The sequence below is a fragment of the Zalophus californianus genome, chromosome 1 (genome assembly GCF_009762305.2).
Source record: "Zalophus californianus isolate mZalCal1 chromosome 1, mZalCal1.pri.v2, whole genome shotgun sequence".
NCBI lineage: Eukaryota > Metazoa > Chordata > Mammalia > Carnivora > Otariidae > Zalophus > Zalophus californianus.
Genome location: NC_045595.1, coordinates 139,250,062 through 139,270,075, shown reverse-complemented (window position 1 = coordinate 139,270,075; position 20,014 = coordinate 139,250,062). Strand labels below are relative to the sequence as shown.

Here is a 20,014-nt window from a genome sequence, read left to right as displayed (position 1 = left end):
AGTACAATCATGATGATGATGTCAAAGCATTGCATCAGGAACTTTGGGAAACCAGTAGGCAGTTCACTTTGAGAATTTTTAAAGGGTAAATAAGGCTAGTAATAAGTAAATCATAGTAAATAAGGCTAGAGAGCAAAATTCATTCCATGACACGCAGGGTTTTAAAGACACAGCAGAAGGGTCCATGGGCAGTGGGGAGCCACTAAAGTCCTCGGATGATAAGCATGAGAGTGACCTGAACAAGGGCTTCTTAAATTTTAATGTATATAGGAATCAACTGGGGATCCTGTGAAAACAGATTCAAGTTTGGTATGTCTGCAGTGGGTCTTGAGGATGAGCCCTGTTAATAAATCCCTAGGTGATGCTGATGCTACTCATTCTAAGATCACTCTTTGAGTAGGAAGGTCTAGAATAGAATGCATGCAAAAATGGATGGGTTTGGGGAGGAGACACATTTCAGAATGTTACCTCAATTTGTATAGGACATTTATTACTTATGACTAAAAAGATTAGAAACCCTGGTTTTCAGGGTTCTTTGGGATCTTTCTACTTTTTAAAAATTATCAGTAGCAGTATTTTTCATTAAAAACATAGTTCAACACTCCTTACAGTTAGACTGGGACAAGAGAAAGTATGATTGGCCTTAGCCCATCCGCGGCACCGACCCACCCCTACAGGTATCTGACTTTTTAGTTGATTCTGGGAAAACACTAAATAGGGTCAAATGAACAGCACGGGCAGAGTAAGATCGGGAGAGGAAAAGAGGAAAAGGTCCCTGAACCTGCTCAATGAGTCTCTGCCCTCCTCCCTGCAAACAACAGACAATCAACAAAGAAACCTGACCCCGGCGCAAAGAGCATTCAGGTAATTAAACTGTGGGGATTACTGTCTCGGGAGATGAAAATTCACAAAAAGTGGCACGAGCCACATGACGGGAAGACAACAATGAGGCTGAGTGAGGGGTACTGTGAAGTCAAGCCCTCCCGTGACCTTAATAAGTGGTTGCCCTTAGGCAGGTCATTTAATCTCTGGATTTCTTCATCCATAAAATAAACCCAATAGTTCCTCTTGGCCTCCTCCCATCAGTCTGTTTGAGGATCAAATGTGAGTGCAGGTATGAAAGTGATCACCCAAAGCGTTGCTTTGGGGATCCATTAGCGCCTGGGGCACCCTGTGCCTGGAAAATACTTCCTAGTTGTCTGTTCCTCAACATCCCTTTCTCTCTCAGGATGCCTCTCTTTTTATTTAAGCTTCTAGGATAGCTCTTTCTTCTGGGAAATCTTTCTAAGTTAAGCAGAGACGTCCTGCACCCTTCCATTTATCCCACCCAGCCCCAGAAACAGAACTCTGAGTTTATCCAGCCTGTTTCTGCTGGAAGAATGACAGACCACAACCCAGAAAGGGGCACACATGGAATCTGAGCACAACAGCAAAAGGATCATTTTAGCAAAAGTCAGGGCCACAGAATGCGTCGGAACCCCAGCTCTGTTTACAGCTGTGTTACTCTCTGAGCCTTGGTTTCCTCACCTCCAAACTGGAGGTAATGTTTTCTACCTCAGATAACTGCTATGAAGATTGGATTAAATGAAGAAGAGCACTTTTTAACTACAAAGTGTTATAGACTATTCCTTTTTTTAAAAATCAAAACATAAATGGAGAATGCCTTATATATTTTCATTTCTCTTTCCAATTGTGGAGCCTCACTCTGCCTTCCTGGTAAATATCCTTTACTGGGGGCTTCAGTTTTAAAAGAATAGTATCAATCATCAAATTTATGTAGGCACTGACAGTTTGGAAAGTAATCATCCAATAATAGATGAACGGTCAAGTAACTTTATAAAAACTACATGGTAACAAGGAAAAATATGAGGAAAAACCCAAGGAAAGTGCCATTTAGAGATCATCAAAGTCATGTGTATTATACCAGTGTAATGGCAAGTGAGGGGAAATCACTTATCAGAATACTTGGTACAATTTAAATGTTCAATAAATGTTATTTATTAATATCATAACCGATCTTTGGCAAAGATGCATGAAGAAAAGCTGGAATGAAAAATACACCAAAAATTAACAGTAGCTGTGCTTCTGTCAAGAACAGTGAATTTCTAATGGACTAAGGACTGTATTAAAACAAATACCCTAATTAAAAAAACAAATGGCAAAACCTACGTAAGTTTACTGAGCTACATTGATAGTGAGTAGCAGAACCAGGATTCAAACCCAAGTCTTCTGACTCCAAACTCAGGACTCTTTCTATGGCACTAAGCTCACTTCCGTTCTATTGTCTATATGTTATATATGCCATATATTGACGATATGTAGATACAGAATTGGATTTCACATATTTATTATACCAAAGTGCTAGGATGGAAACCTCGGCAGGTTTAGGGGAAGGTAGGCAATGAAACAGACAGTATTTTCCACAAAGATGAAGAGCGAGGGTTACTTGAACCCCAGCCACCGGAGGCAAGTCTTCTCATTTAGGAAGAAGAGGAATGAGAACATCCGCCCCACCACTTGGGACTAATGTATTGGATAGAAAGATCCCATCTCTTCCTGCCTCCTTAAGCACCATATATAAAGACATCTTGAGTACATTCTACTGAAGAGCCACTTCATTGCCATTATAACACAATTTTTGAGACTTCACAGAGTGTCAAGATGTTCTCCTTGGTTCTGCCTTAATGTATCACTTCTGAAGCCATACACACAATTTCTTCAAAAAGTTCTTTCCCAAAAGGGGCAAGAAGGACAGTGAAAGGAGGAGATGAAGTTAAGATAAACACTATCCTGACTTTATAGCTGTAGAGGCATATAAATCTCCAGGATGGGCTGGGCTGGTGGCCTGGGTCCTAACTAGAATCTTCTTAGGATTCTATTCTTAACGGTTTCAGCTAACTGGGATCTAGCTGGAGTTGATGGTTGCATATTTCCAGTTCTCCAGTTGGCCTGTCTGTCCATCCTCCTCATGTCCTCCACGCAAGTGCCTTCAAACTAATTTTTCTAATTTTACTAAATAATATTCTTGTATACATTTAGAACATCACAAAGCAGCTCCCCTGGATTGGGGTGATATCCCTTGGAAAATGCTTTTACTGACTTAATGTTATTTAATGCCTTTAGATTCTATAGGAGACAAGACTATAAGAAACAATATGTCAGGATCACTGTCCCTTTTGAAAAATCTACTTAAGAAGATAGTATCTGGATCCATATGTAAAGCCATCCATTCAACATCTCCATGTGACTACTCTAGGGACACCTCACACACATTTTTCCCCAAAACTGTGCTCAGCGAGTTCTATAAAAAGCAAATGACAAGACTGTTGGGATAACTAAATGAGATTGCATGCACCAAGTTCTTTCTGCAAGGTTTGGCATACAGCATATCCTCAATAAAGTAGAGTTATCATTTCCTTCTAAACCTGGAATGGTGGCAGTGAACCCATCAGTTTCCCAGGCCAAAGCCTATGAGTTGCCCTGAACTCCTTCCTCACAGACGATTAAGCACAGAGATCCACAAAGTCCAGCTCTGTGGGTTATTAGTTCGCCTCTCAGTCCCAAACGCATGCTTCAGTAGGTGTTCTATGCTGAACAACAGAATTCCATGAAGCATTTCTTCTTGAAAGTGTGCCCCATGGTACACTTTTGCAGTAGAGAGCACAAGAGGGATGGAACAGGAAGAGTCTTTTTATAACCTCCAGCTCAGACTGGGGCTCAGCAGTGCGGGTGTGAGAGCAACAATGGCCTCCGCCCCAGCCTCAGGCCCAGAACACAGACGCTCAGCAGCCTTGCAGCCTCTGCTTGGCCATAAGCTTTCCCCGGCTGCCTGTTCAGGGTTCACCTACTCTTCCGTGAAAAAGGTGACTTGTGTGGAACTGGATAATAGTTTTTCTAAATGCTGGAAAAATATTTTAATTTTTTTGTGTGCAATTACAGTATCACAGCCACAGACATGACACACTTTTAAGCTTAGTCAGCATTGTTAAAAAATATCCTCTGTTGCTTTCTAGAGCTTAGACAATCCACAAAGCAATACATCGAGCTCTGACCTCTCGTGTTTGCTGACTTCCATTTTTACTTTTACATTTTACTCACTGCCACCAGGGTCGATTCCAAGTGACCAGTGTGACAGAAGGTACCGTTGAGAAGAGGTGTGTGGCAGCACATCGTGTAGCACTTCCACGACACAAATACCGTAGGCACGAGGAGCAAATGGAACAGCAAAATGAAGTCAAAAGCGTCAGAAAGTAAGGAGGTTTGAGTTCATTAGCTTTGCTTTAAATTGAATTTACTTAGTGTGGAATTTTATGTTTTAATAATTGACAATCAACTCTCAACATTGCTGAAATGGTAACATTCACCAGTCGTAAGCCAGCATGACCCAGCGCCGGCCGCCACTGGACCAGACCCGCTGATACTGTGCAGCACCTAATCCCTCAGCCAGCCTTCCCCCCATGCATTGATCCTTCACGTTTCAAACATGTACATGCTGTGCACCCTCAGCCATGATTCCAAATTCAATAAAACCCTGAAAACGGCGACTGTGGTACAAGCCAGATCTGAACCAACACGCAGCCATTTATTCTACTTTAAATATCACATATTTTCCTGCAAAAATGTTCATGTGTTTGGTTATGGGGGGCTGTCCCAGACCTCTACTGGGGTTATAAAATAAAACACATATGCATCGTTATAGTGCCCACATCACCCTCCTGCATCAAACCACTTCTGGGACTCTGACCACCCATGACTAAAAGTTGAGCTGAGCTCCTAAGTCACCCCACATCTACACCTTACACCCTTTGGGAAAGAATCAGAACCCAACTAGTGCAGGGACCCAGTCTGCCTTCCTCGCTTTATCTGTTACGTGATCTTCATCTGCCCACTTCCTTGTTCCTCATCTCCAGTTCTCGTCTGTCAAATGGCAATCACAAAACCAGCAAGGCTGTCGTGCACATAAAGCAAGTTCATGGACATGAAGTTAGCTTGTCATGTGCTGTATACATTAGAGGGGTTTTTCACTCTTATCATTCTGAAACTGAAATACTTGTTTGAAAGCAAACATTCCTTAAATTGCTGGATAGCAGCTGGGGGTTTCTCATTTCCATAAAAGGAGCTAACCATTGATGTGCATAAAGCCCAGTCATCTCTCTTAAACACAAAAGCATTACACTTGAAAAGCATCTTGTGTGGTTGGTGCAGTTGGGGAAGCTGGTCTATAGTACAGTCTCTGTAACTCATAAGAACTGAATAGCTGGGTCTCATCCCATTAGAAAAAAAGAGAATAGGAGACAAGAGTAGCCCCAGGCTCTTACCTTTCTGGGCCTGTCTGTATATTTATAGGTTTGTTCAGTTTTTTTTGTTTTGTTTTGCTTTGCTGTTGTTATTTTGGGGGTTTTGGTTTTTGATTGTTTTTATTGTTGTGTTTGCCTTCCCTACATTGGTGCACAACAAACAAACCAAGACTTAAGTGCGAAAGGTCATTCAGAACCTCTATGCATGCTCTTCCTTTGACAAATGCCGCCCATCTTCTGCTTGAACAGTCACAGTGACTGGGGGCCTATTCATTTAGCCCAGATGCCTGAATCATCTTAATTACAACTGGCAGCTCTTTCCATTACAAGAAGACAGCTTTAGGACTCCACAGGCAAAGAAAAGCAAAGGGCAAATTCTTACTATGGTAGAAATGACTGGAATCAAATCTTTCTTCAAAGTAGCTTTTTCTTTTTTTTAAGATTTTATTTATTTATTTGACAGAGAGATCACAAGTAAGCAGAGAGGCCCAGGCAGAGAGGGAGGGGAAGCAGGCTCCCCACTGAGTGAGAAGCCCGATGCAGGGCTTGATCCCAGGACCCTGGGATCAAGACCAAAGCCGAAAGCAGACGCTTAACCGACTAAGCCACCCAGGTACCCCTGAAAGTAGCTTTTGATGGGTGGGAAGATGTGTAAAAGGATTTTGGCAGAGAGGAAGACCAAAGAGAACACAAAGGAACTATAATTTACAGAGGAGAAATGAGGGGCACCTGGGTGGCTCCGCTGGTTAAGCGTCTGACTCTTGGTTTCTTCTCAGCTCAGGTCATGATCTTGCAGTCGTGGGATTGAGCCCCAGACTGGGCTCCATGCTCAGCATGGAGTGTGCTTTGGATTTTCTCTCCCTCTCCCTCTCCTTCCCCCTCTGTCCCTCACCTCTGCTCCATCACACTCTCTCTCTAAAAATAAATAAATAAAATCTTTAAAAAACATACAGTAAAGAAGAGAAATGGTTTCAAACTGCAAAAGGAAGAAAGTCTGACAGCAAATGACAATGATTGCTTAAAATTCCACGTGAACAGGATACATCCCTCATTATTATCCAATAATATATATGAATACCACAAAGCAAAAGAGAAATAGAAAACTAGTTGCCAGATAGTCCTTATCAACTCTTTGGAGCTTCCCATTAGGTTCAGAGCTAGGTGCAAAACTTGGGTCTTTGTGGCACAACCATTCATATTTATCTGAAAACTGCTAGTTTTATTAATCATCCTAGTTGACATTAAATCAAACAGACAGAATTATGGTGCTAAGTCTCAATGCAGATCACAAAGTCTCATTTATCTTTGGACAAATGATATCTATAGGCCTTTATAATCACTGAACAAAAACATTCAAACAAACAAAAATAAGCCAAATTTCTATAGAAATAAGACAATTAAAACATGTACTATTAAAGAAATTGCTGATTCTATTATTTGAGAATTCAAAATGCCACCCCTGGATTTTGAAAGACTGCATTTGTACATTTTTTCTTATAAATGAAAAGCACTGTAGAAACAAAATAGGTAAGTGTCTACTTCTGATTAGACCCTCAGAATTCAAGTAGATGCCTGTCTTAATCAAGGTAGACATTTTATTTGTACAAGTCAAATTTTACTTTGCAGATGGGAGGTAGGGTGTGAAATGTGCATTGGTAAAAGTGAATAAGTAAAAAGACTGAATTATAGAATTTTCTTTTCATTAGAGATAACCCAGAGATTAAAGAGATAGAGATGGATAGGACAGAAATAAAGGCAGAGGCAACCAAACAAACAAAAGCAAAAGGCCTTAACAATAGTTAGAACCTGTGAACAGAGGAGAGACACTGACATCTGTTGAAAATCCACTATGGGCTGGGGACTTCGCTAAGAATTTTACCAGGCCATCTCATTTAGCCCTTGTAACAATTCCTCAGGTGCATATCATTATCTCCAGTCTATACATGAAGAAACAAATGCTTAAAAATGATCAGGTTGGCTTTCCAAGCTCATTTTCATTCAATTCTTAGAACTCATTTGAAAAAATAATGTAATGCGGTGGTCAGTCAGGTGGACCCACAGGTGATCAGGTTCTATATTCCACTGATTGAGGGAGTTATTTTGCTGGACTGGAAGGTTGAACATTCAAGTGTTGCCCATCTTCACCACAACCCCCCCCCCAAAAAAAAAACTTAAAGGAGATGTTCTGCCCAGGGGTGAAAGATTAAATGATTCTTTACTCAAGGTATAGGAATTACTGAGTTTTTCTGCTGGACTCTTTGGAGCCAGAAAACTTACTGAATCAACTGAGTATCCAAAATGGAGTTCTAACTACATCCTCCATTTAATATTATAGATTCTGTAGGAGAAAAGAGATACCTCTTCCTCTTATTATGTGAATATATTATTATGTGGATATATTACGTGAATATATTACTTTATCACTGTAAAGACCATGGCATTCCTAATAGTTTACTGGTAAGTGAAGAAAAAGTCACAGACACCAGTGCAAGACACAAAGGTAACCATCTTCATGGTGTCATTTGTAATTAAAGCCCTTGGAGCTAAGATAAGCCTCAGGGATGAATAGAGCACTTATTAAAGGAATAAGAACTCAAGTGTTGGACTTGGTTTTTATCTTAACTCTGGGCTGGTGGCCTGTCTTCTCTATCTTGCATGAATTTCCCGGTTTCATGGCCCATGTTATTACACATAAGATAAAATTCAAACTGTATACATTGACCTCATTCATTTTTTTAACCTTCTTTTCCACCGTCCCCTGAGTGGTATGGTTAGTAGCCTGATGTGGCTGGAAGGAGAGTACTTATAAGAGACAGATTGGAACCAAAGAGATGGGTGAGGAGGCCAGTGCAATAGTCCTTGAGAGCCATGATGAGGGCCTGACCTAAGGGAGTCAGAGTGATAGCTGAGTGAAGCGACTAGCTAGGAGTGAAACCTAGTCATACATCAGCCATAAGGGCACCACAGAACTTTACTCTCTAACTGGGGGATATGCCAATCAATGATCTTACACGGCATCCAGAAGAAATCCGTCCACATGTCTACCTTCTATTCTGCTACAGTGGTGTCAAGGAAAATGCTAGATTTCCACTGGCCTTCACTTAGCCATAACTACTCACTCTGTCAAGAGCCAGAAGCCTTGAATTGTCTCTCCAGAAGTCTTGGCTATGTGGCCTTTCAAGTCTTCTATGGCAGTCTCAATGGCCCCCGGCTGAGTGGAACAAAGAAAATACCTAGTTTAGAGAAAACTGAGCCCTCTTTGTGCTTATGATTAGTGAGTATAACCCACAGCCTCCTCCAGAAAGCTGATGGGAAAGATAGCTCTTGCATCTGTCTATTTGTTCTAGGCACAGCCTGCCCGGGAGCTGTCTTGAACTCTGGTATTTACAAAGCTGTTCTCCTTGGGTGGGACCAAAGTGATCCAAGTCCTGTCTCCCATGATCTTACTCATACTTTCTCGAAGAAATGAAGACAGCCATTTTCAGAGGGCCAGTTTTCCTGAATAAACAAGTTTATAAGAAAATTCAAAGCATTTAGCAATATATACATTTTTAAAATCAAACCTTTCTCTCTTTAAAGAACACATGGCAATAAAACACCTAAATCTTTTTCTAATATTTTGACATAATTTTAGCTGACTCTGGGGAATTAACTTTTTGTCTCCTTATCTTGCATTCTTTACCCTTCTCCAAACAGGTGCTCCTACTTATGGGCCTACCTCTAGTTTAAAATTTGATTAACCCTTTTCCTGATAAGAAATTCATAGACCTCTAACTCAGTGATCCCTAAACTTTCAGTGCACATCAGAATCAAAAACACAGATGTCTGGGCACCGTTTCCAGAGTTTCTGATTTAGCAGGTCTGGAGTGGGCCTGAGAATTTGCATTTCCAACAAGTTCCCAGGTGATGCTGTTGGTGTGGGACTGTACTATGAGAACTATTGCTCTCTAGACAGTTACCCTTGGCTACACATCAAAATCACCAGGGGAGCTTTTAAAAATCCTAATGCCCAGGCTGCACACCAGGGCAATCATATCCAGATACTCAGTGGATGGGACTCACATATCAATACACCAGCATTTTTTAATGCATCCCAGATGACTCCAATATATAGCCAAGGTTGAGAACCACTACAGCCCAGGGATTATCTAGTCTAAGCCATTTCATTTTATAGGTGTGGAAACAGGGGCCAGTGTGGGGAAGTAACTTGTCAAATTCACTCAGCTAAGAAGTGGTAGAGACAAGACAAGAAAACAGACTTTCCATTGCCCCACCTACAATGCAGTGCTGGCCTCATTCCCAGCCCTGAGCTACTGACAAGTAGGTTGCCAGTTCTTGAATATTCTCTATATAACAGGGCTTTAATACTAACCACCTAATCGTCTCTAAATATTAACATTCTTAATCCTCCCAGCCTGAGACCCTTCTCTCACAAAAGGAAACCAGGACACTAGCCTGGCCTAGGATCCATCCAAATGCCTTTTCCTCTCGGAGGTTGGTTGGGGGCGGGGGTGGTAGATTAGGATTTGCTTGCTTTCTCAGTCTACGATGAAAGACTTTGAAACATTTTGGCCACAGAGTCCATAGGTCAAGGAAAAAAAAACCTTAGAATAGGAGAAACCATATACGAAAAACAGGAAAAGAATGGCACTGCTTCAGATGAAGTGGTAGGAAATGGTGCAGAGCTTTCCCTACTTAGCTCTGCCCCTCCCCCTCCAATTCACTGGGCAAAGCCCAAGTCATCCAGGAAATGTCCATTGAACAGAGTCGAGTGACCTGGGTTCCTGTTCCAGATCTGTGGTAAATCAATTCTGTGACCTCTAGCCAATGATCTGAGTTTTCTTGGCCTCCATTTCCTTATCTATAAAGACAAATGAGGAGACTGAACCAGAGCTTTCTGAGCCAAACTGATGATGAAAGCCTCCTGGAAGTCTTTAAGAAAATATGATCACAGCCCTGATACTGAGACATTCTGAGTACCTCATTTTAACACATTTCCTGCTGAACTGAATAGTCAGCCAGTGGACTGAATGATTTCTGACTCCTTTGTCATCCTCGGCTGCTGGTTCACAGGTTGTCAGAGAGTTAAGATGGCAGCCTGTGCCTGCCGGAAGTTGTAAGTCATTAAATCAGTAAGTTGTGGAGCATAAATCAAGTATGCCTTGAGCCCCCACTGACAGAGAAGGCTGTGCCAACATCACTGTTCTAGTGACCCCACGGGCAGGATCAAACTAGGCTGGAGAGAAATCCCCTATAATCCCATGACAGTGCTCCCATCTCCCAACCCAAGCTTCCTGGGATACAGCCAGAATGCACCAGGCCCACTGCTCAAAATCAGCCTTTCTTTGATGACTCATCAGGCTATTTTTCCTGTCTCTCTTCGTATATCCACACAATTTCTTCCTCTAGCTAATATAGCTCAGTAGTGAAACTAATACTTTTCAGAAGAACAAAAAAAAAAAAAAAACTGTAAGTGAAACTGGAGAATAATGAAATAATCCCAAAATAAGCATTTTGTTGAATGCTTTTACACCAGGCACTTTGCCAGAACATGTGAAGATGAATATAAAATTTTAGAATTTTTCAAAACCTTACTTGTCTTCCCTATGGAAAGCAACTGGCAAAATCTATCAAAATGATCTATCCTTTGATCTACACATTCCACTTCTGTGAAATCATACTATGGATGTTCTTGCATATGTGCAAAATGACAGATGTGTATGAAGAGTTCTTCGCAGCCTTATTTGTGAATAGCGAAATTTTGGAAATAAGGCACATATCAATCAATAGGGGACTTGTTAGATATAATAGGGGACACGTCCATACAATGGAACATGATGAATATGAAAAATTAGGAAATCCGTGCTAATATGGAATGATTTCAAAATGTATTATTAAGTGAAAGAAAAAATGTTCAACAGAAAAGATAAATATGTCACATTTTTGTATAAAAAAGAGAAGGGATGAGAATAAATATTTGCACGTGCTTGTATATGCTAAAGCAACTCTAGAAGGATACCTAGAAAATGCTAACAGTGGTCCCCTATGAGGGGGGAGGCACTTGATGGGACAGTGGATGGAGGTGACGTTTTACTGTACACCTTTTCAAAACCTAAACATTGAACATCAGTATGGTTTTTATAAAATGGTTGGGAGGTTTCTAGAGTACTGTCAGTGTCCTCACTGAGTGTGCTATTCTCACCTTCAGCAGAAACAGTGGTTGTGCCTTTATGGAACAGTTAATCACTGTATCCTGATAGATTATTTTACTCTCTTCCGTTTGCCATTGTGGGTTGACTGGAATAAATAAACTTCAGCCACTCAGTGTAGAAAACGAGATAGTGTGTGAACACTCTGACTTGTGTCTAGGGCAAGGTCTCTGCCTGCCGTGAGACCCATATTATGTCCTTATTATTCCAGACATCAGTTTACTCATTTGCCGAGGGGATAAGATAATAGTAACTGTAACAGAGCTGTTGGGAAATGCCAGAAGCATATGGGAACACTGAATAATAAAACACTGTATTTTCATTCTTTTTGTAATATTAAATGGAGGGAAAATAGTTGTACCAGGATTTGGGGGTCTAATGGTCACTGCAAGGGAACAATTATCTCGAAGACTCCATGCCGCCTAAGACTAATAGGAAAGTATGATGGAATAATAAGTACCCATCATCCAATACATATATATTTCTAATGCTAAATTTGAAGAAAAATCATGAGGAGGGCTCCTTATTTACAAGTCATTACACAGCATAGTAGGCAATATCTTTTCTAATAGTTCAGCACTGAATGTCTTCAGTCAAAACAAACCTACTGAGGGAATTTCAAAGACGTGTGTGTGTGTGTGTGTGTGTGTGTTTCCCTATATTTCTGTAAGCTGGACTAGCCAGGGGCCAGTTGTCACACAATTAATACTCCCATCTGCTGCTAATAGTTTCCCATGTACTGGACTCCTTAGCCAGACAGTAAGAGGAGGGGGCAGCATAGAGAGGAATGCTCCCAGGGACTCAGACACAATAGGATCTCTCTTGTGGGTGTCATCATGCCCAGATAGAAATCACTCTGTGGTAAACACATACGGGCAGAAAAACAGCTCTAAATTGGATGTGATTTGTAAAGTCCAGGGCAAAGTTGTCTCTCTTTGAAAATAAAGGAAATGCTTCTTATTTTATTATTGTTAAGTGCCTACCCTCAGAACGAAACATCAACTTTATTACAATCTTCAAGGGATTTCAGTGTAAGGAGGGGAATCAAGAAATCTTTTGCCCAGTGAGATATGTAATTTCTAGACCAGAAAGAAGCTCACACAGACAATAACAATACAACTAATATATTTAGTTGTTCCCAATGAAAGAGCAAGACACAGGGAACCCTATAGTAAGAGAAGAGGAGAAGGGAGAGAGTATGAAAGCCAAATTAGTGTCATGAAAGCAATGACATCTTGCTACACAATGGGAAGTCCCAAACCTGCTTATTAAGGTCTCGTTCCTCACAATAGAACACAGGCTATAAAAAGGCCATGGGGAACCATTAATTAAATATTAAAAGATCAAATAGTTTTAGTCCCATTAGTTTGTATGTAATTTACATCCTCAAGTACAAATTTAGAGATAATTCCCCATCCCTAATCGCTTTCAACTTTCTGATAAGGTATCTGCAAATATAGAGTCCTACAGGGAGTTTAAAAATATCTTTCCCCATGCGTATCAAGTATTGTTCCTTTCATAAGAAGTTGCTTTTGAATATCAGTCTCCACAACTAAAGGGATTATCATAATATACCTCGAGTTATTAGCCTTGAGTGGTACTTTTGTTCAGAAAAGGCACTAGGCCTTTTTTAGATATGTCTAAGCAATAAAATAGCAAATGAACAAAACAGGAGGAAAAAAATATCCAAGCAGAGTGATAGCAAGTGCTTCAGACATTCATTCCTATGACCTCTCATTCATTGTCCAAGGTCAGAGGCTCTGGAGGGGTGGTAAAAAGTATCAGGAGTCCTGGCTCTCAGTCTTGGCATGGCTCCTAAATTGCTGGTTGACTTTGGACAAGTCACATCTCCTTTGTGTGTTTCAGGGGTTGGATTAAATTTTCCTCTAAGGCCCCTTCTGGCTCCGAGCAAGAACATCGCTATGTTGGAAGGGCACAGTTCAGGAAATAAATAATAGTCTGGAAGCCTGTGGTAGGAAGCAACATCCCAGATGCCCCATGAAATAACATAAGAGGTTTAAGGAACCAGATTGACTTCTTTTATGATCTGGTATGATCTAATACATGAGGTTATAATGCTAAAAAAATGACTCTTGGGGGCACCTGGGTGGCTTAGTAGGCTAAGCAATCGACTCTTGATTTCAGCTCAGGTCATGATCTCAGGGTTGTGAGACTGAGCCTCTTGTTTGTCCTGAATTAATTTAAACTTCCAGAGCAGTCACATCTTTGTGTATCCAGCTTGAAACTCATATAATTGATCTTCTTATTATAGCATTGGGCATCTACTCCTGGAGCCTAAGAAACTCAGTGCCATACTACCACAGCAAGCCAAAGAGTAACTTTCCTTTCTGGGTTAAAAGATACAAGTAGGAAACAACTTACATGTCCATCAAAAGTTGAATAAATTGTAGCATATTCTATAGTGGAATGTTATTGAATTGTGAAAAATGAGTTTATGGAGGTATAGTTATTGACACAGAAATATTTTTATGCAACGAATTGTACACGTGAGGAAATAAATAAGACAGGATATACACCAAAATGTATAAGCACACATTCAATATACTTTGGTTAATGTTGGGCAGGGAGATTATGGTGGCTTTTATTTTGCTTATAGACATTTTTCTTTTTAATTTTTCCAATAAGCTACCTTTTGTGAAATGATTTTAAAACATTTAATAAAATGCTTGATCAAGGAATTCCTCAACTCATTTACTTACTGTTCTTCTGAATTTACAACCTATATGCTTTAAACTCTTGCACTGTAATAAACTTACTTCTTTTTAATTGCTTCTTGGGATCACAGAAATATGAATTGGGAATTGGGAAACTTGGGTTCTAACCCTAGCTTTAGCACTTACTACTAGCGTCTTGGGCAAGTTGGTGCTTATTAATGGTTATGACACTGGACAAGCAACAACCCCTCTCTGGGCCTTAGTTACTTCTGAAAACGAGAGTGTTGACTAGCTCGTTGGTGCTCAAGGTGTGGTCTGTGGACAGATTGCATCTTATTGCCAGAGGATCTATATAAATGCAGAATCTAAGACCTTCCTCTAGGCCTACTGAATCAGACCAGCATTTTCACAAGATTTGCAGGTCATTTGTTTGCATGATAAAATGGAGAACCAGTGGACCAGATCATCTGTCGATCTCGTTTCAGCTCTAAGAAATGATACTTTATGATGAATCTTTCATAGATCCGAATCATTCAGAGCCGGGGTCTTATTGAATTATTCCCTGAGAAATGAATGAGTTTCCTTAACTCAAACCTCTTTACTGCTATAGACGCTATACATCTACATTTATATCTCCTTCTGGAAGTCATGGTGAGGTCACGGGCATCTTAATGTCACTCCCTATGACCAACTACAGAAATGGGAATGCCAAATCAACAAGAAAAGGAGAAAGCATTCATAATAGCAACGAGATGCTGCTTAGGAAATGTTAATAGACGTGTCATACACTGTACTAAAAATATTTACAAAATCAGCCTACTTAAACCTCTGTATAAAACTAGTATTTTATCCACACATTGCAAATGAGGAAATTTATAGGTATAGATAAAAATATAAAAATACATATAAAGCACATTCATTATATTCACATGCTCACAGAATATATATTATGTGGTCTGAAGGAGAGCAAATGCTGAGTGCCTTGGGAATGTAGCCCTCACAGCTCCTAAAGAATCCTCAAGTCTACTTTAAACTCATTAACATTAGAAGCTTTCCCTCCCAACATCTTGAGAACTTAGGGTTTGTTTCTATATACCCGAGGGAGAAGATACTCTTCACATGGACTGGAGTCAGTCATTGACTGACTTAGAAAGGGGCCATACGTGCAGTTGTACATGAGGTGGGAAGAGCTCTGGACTTAGAGACAGGAGATACAGATTCTAGCTAAAGCTATTCCATTAATATTGTGTGACTTGGTCAGGTCACTTCACTCCCCTGAAGCTGCACTGTTTACAATGAAGCAAGAGTGCTAAGTCCTCCCCTGCCTACCTTACAGTGTGGCTCCAGGGAACTTCACTTGATAAGTTACATAGAGCCACACAAATAAAAGCATCATTCAAACAAACAAAGAAAAGCTCCATGGTGGCTTCAAACTGTGTCGATTTAGCTAAGCTAAAACTACATTTTTCTAGAATTTCTTTTCCTGTTTCCCAATTAGAGTTGGCCACAAGAGACATTAGTGTCAGACTGGCAAGGCAGAAGTGACACATCGGTCATTTCCCTGCGGAAGATCAGTGCAGGCCCGCAGTGACTGCGGCAGCTCATATTCACGGCTGCTTCACTTGATGGCGTGGCGCAGCTTCAGGCCCATCACCAGATGCAAAGACAACAGCTTTGCAGAGACTCCCCAGCCAGCCCTCATGACTGCACCAGCTTCTGAGCACAATGAATCTCTTATTCCATACCACTCATGGTTGTTATCTCATCAAACTGTGACTGATACATCATCATTACCAAAGATGAGACAACTTTAGGGGATGCTTTGATTTCCTTCACAGATGTATCTTACAACTTAATTTTGCTTATTCAATAACGTTCACATACTTTAGAAAACAAACTATATGCTCTGCCTAGACAAAGACGCTCACACAAACACGCACATAGCATAGCACCTACCAAAGCACCTTAACACATACGAGTGGCTAAATACAGATGATACGGGTATATCTTAGCTTCAAACATGCACGCGCACACGTGCGTGCACACACACGTACATGCACACACACACACACACTGAGTCACATTAGCTGAATTTTTATCTTAACCAAAGATGTTTTAAAAGCTACCAAATCAGGATTCATTAAAACTTTGTAAATTGTCACAATGTCTTAGCCACCATTTAATTATAAGATTGAGTTGAGAAAAACCTTTTTTCAAGATGTGTCCCACGTATGCTTCAAAGATGAGATACTCTCCTTTGTCACACTGTACAATCCCCAGTTTTGCCACTGACTGATTATAGCCTGTGAGCCAGCAATTACTGTGTAAACAAGAACATTGAAGGATTGGGAAAGAACATTGATAAGTAGGAAGGAGAGTTCGAGAGAAAGAGAAAAGTACTCAAACCCAGGAAGCACTCTCCACTTGATCCAAATGCTAGAAGTTCAAAATATCTTTTTTTTTTCTTTTTAAGAGAGAGTGAGTGAGCAGGGGAAGGGGGAGAGGGAGAGGGAGAGAGAGAATCTCAAGTAGGCTCCACACCCAGTACAGTGCAGAGCCTGACATGGGGTTCAATCCCACAACCCCCAAGATCATGACCTGAGCCAAAATTAAGAGTCAGATACTCAACCGACTGAGCCACCCAGGCGCCCCATCAATCTTTGTATCTAGATATACAAACCCCATCCTCATTACCCATCCATCCATTTACTCTCTCAGCTCTAATGCTCAGGTAAAAGAGGTCAGCTGCAGACAGCAGCCAAAGGTTTGGGATTTCGAAGTGCCTGCTCCCACACGTAACACCAGCAGCCCAGTGTAGACCCTGAGGTTCAATCCATTCTCAGCAAGCCTTTCCACTCCATCACCCATGTCTTTTTCAAACATGCAACAAATAACCACTCTGGGCACACAACTTTATATTCTAGCTGCTTGGGTTTTCTCTCCATAGATCATTAATCTGTGGAGATCAGGTTTAACATGAACACAGGACTGAGGAGCCAAAGATCCACAGACACTGGATAACCGACTTCTCCTCAATACTACCTGGTTATCAAAAATAGACCCTTAACTTCTCTGAAATTCAGCCCCTTCACCTGTAAAATGGGGAGAAGGATAACTAATTCACAGTTATTATGACTATTACATGAGATAACAAATGTGAAAATACTTGGTAATATTAGAATATTGTAAGAATTGTCTTGTACAGTACTTCAGGGCACCAAAAACTTTACCCGTGTAGCAAAGTACTTCCGTGAGACAAAAGGTCGGTGATAAGGATTGGGGTACAGTGTTGATTCGGTCACACTTGGCTGCCTTGAAATCTGCCTTGGCTCTGGGTCCATGCCTGGGTCCCCCTCCTCCGTGGACAGCTGGTCAGTCTCAGAGGGTTGGTAATCTCCCTCCTGCTTCAGAGATACAGGCTGGAATCCTTCAAAACTCCTAATCATTGACATTTCTTCTACCTAAAACAAGAGAAGAAATAATCTTTTCATTAGGGAAAAAATAAAGGGAAAAGAAGTCACCTCTGTCCTGGCCAGGGCAAAAAGTCGACAGGGTGCAAATGATGCTCCTGAAACTGACAAAGGCACTCACTTGTTAACTAAACAAAGGCCTTAATGAATGCAGTTCAATAACACAGACTGCATTACCCTGTTGGGCCATTTACCAGGGCAGCGAAGCAGAGACCCTCTAGACAGACAAAAGGGGGTTGCAAGTAGGTCCATTTTCCCACCTTGAATCCCAGAGGACAAGAAGCGGAGTACGGAGATGGCAGTATGAAATAATTACCAAGCAGTTGATCTTCATGATTTCATAGAATTTTTGCTTAAAAACCCACCAGCCTGCCAACATATTTAACAGGTAAATGGAATGATAATGCACCTTCTTGAATGCTGCTTGGGTAGTAATAGGGCACAAAAGCACTTAGAACTGAGCATATTTTGACTCAAAAACAACAATTCTAAAATTCTATCGTAAGGAAATAATTTAGACAAATGCCTAAAAATATCAATATTGAAGTAGTTCATCACATGTCTCTAATAACAGAAAAATACACAACTTTATGTCTAATAGCAAAACATTTATAAAACAGCCACATTAGACACTCAAACAACATTGTATCTAATACCAAAAGAATATAGTAAAACTAAGAACTGGTCAGTAGGGAACTGGCTAAATATGTTATATCATAAAGTGAAATATAATGTAGTCATTAAAAATATAAATGCATATTTTTATCATGGAAATCTGTCCAAAATATATTGTTAGTGGAAAAACATTATGAATAATTATGACTTACTATATTCAAATGGGTTAAAATAATTCAGATTCAAAAAGAAAAAAAGAAAGAAGAAAGGAAACTGGGAGTTGAATATGTATATACATGTATTGTGTGACAGGGCTAGAAAACGTCTAAAAAGAAATCAGAGAGGGAGATGAACCATGAGAGACTATGGACCATGGGAAACAATCTGAGGGCTTCAGAGGGGCAGAGAGTGGGAGAAGGGGTAACAGGGTGATTGGTACTGAGGAGGGCACATGCTGTAATGAGCACTGGGTGTTATACTTAACTAATGAATCATTGAACACTACATCAAAAACTTAAAAAAAAAAAGGAAATAAAATAGAATATTAACGGTTATTTCTGGATGAGGTTATTTTAATTTTTTGTTTTCATAAGTCTCTGGATGCTTACAATGATTATATATAAGTAAAAACACGATAAACTTATTTCTATTCTGTAAATATACAGCAGAATTAAACAAAATAAATAGAAAGCACACACTAGCCTAGTAAAAAGCACCCCTACATCAGGTCACCATTTCCAAGCTGAGGCCAGATAGGCAGACCTGCAGTAAGTACACCGTCCATGCTACATAGAAGGTAGGTTTTGTGCCTGGCTTCACTGTGACTGGGAACACCATCTTATCCTCAGAGCTGCCTCAGTGCTCCTACTCAGATAAATCTCATTCCCTCGATTCTTGTGAAACACTAGACAGTGAGAAACAGCCCCAACCCCAGCAAGTGTACATTCTTAACATTGGAATTAGAGTATTCAAGAGAGGTAAAAATAGTATGAGCATATAACCTATTGCCTAAAGCTGGACACTTTGGAGCATGAAAAACATACTATTAACAATTATGTCAGAATGAGAGAGTAAATCAGGATTATCTCAGGCAAAGGTGGACATACACAGTCACCCTGAGGGGCTTGAATGCAGGAGAAAACACAGCTGGTTAGGGGGGCTCACCAGTGAAAAGCCCTCCACAGTCCCCATCTGATCCTCCCAGCAACCCTAGAAGATGATTTTACCTGCATCTCTCTGGGGATCACAGCGTTTAGGGGACCCACCCAGGGCACACTCAGATCATCGTGGCAGCACCTGGATGCCCACCCCGGGCTCCCAACCATGCTTCCTGTCAATCCAGCACGCCCATCATGAGGCACGCTGTGTTGCAGCAGGAAGGCTTTGCTGAGTCTTCAGTAATTTTTTTAAGTTAGATGCATAAAAGGCAGAGATTGGCCTGTAAGAAATACAAGGCGCACCCGCAGAAGCAGGAAAAATTGTGTGTGCATGTGCAAGTGTATGTGTGTATGTGTGTGGTGTGTGTGTGTGAGAGAGAGAGAGAGAGACAGAAACAGAGACAGAGAGAACAATCGGTGAAGCACTTTGGCCTCCCTGGCAGGTCTGTCACCTCAATCAAACAGTGGCTGTTGGAAGGAAGTGTGTTTCTAGAGTTCCCTGTAACCTGTTAAGGAAAGTTTGTGCCTTTGGGAAAGGAAAGCCTGCTTCTGTATTTGCCACACTCTGGGAACACACGCCTCACAACAGAC

The 20,014-nt window shown here is 40.7% G+C and overlaps 1 protein-coding gene across 2 annotated transcripts in view; it reads right to left on the bottom strand.

Moving 5' to 3' along the window:
* Positions 1 to 20,014, bottom strand: part of TPRG1 (tumor protein p63 regulated 1) — a 207,885-nt gene that overhangs the window by 91,520 nt on the left and 96,351 nt on the right. For both annotated transcript variants that reach the window (XM_027581960.2, XM_027581959.2), the window contains 2 exons: positions 17,412 to 17,642; positions 8,417 to 8,508 (listed from right to left, as the gene is read on the bottom strand). In XM_027581960.2, the coding sequence (XP_027437761.2) occupies positions 8,417 to 8,508; positions 17,412 to 17,633 (314 nt within the window). In that variant the 5' untranslated portion in view covers positions 17,634 to 17,642. The remainder of the gene's footprint in view (positions 1 to 8,416; positions 8,509 to 17,411; positions 17,643 to 20,014) is intronic.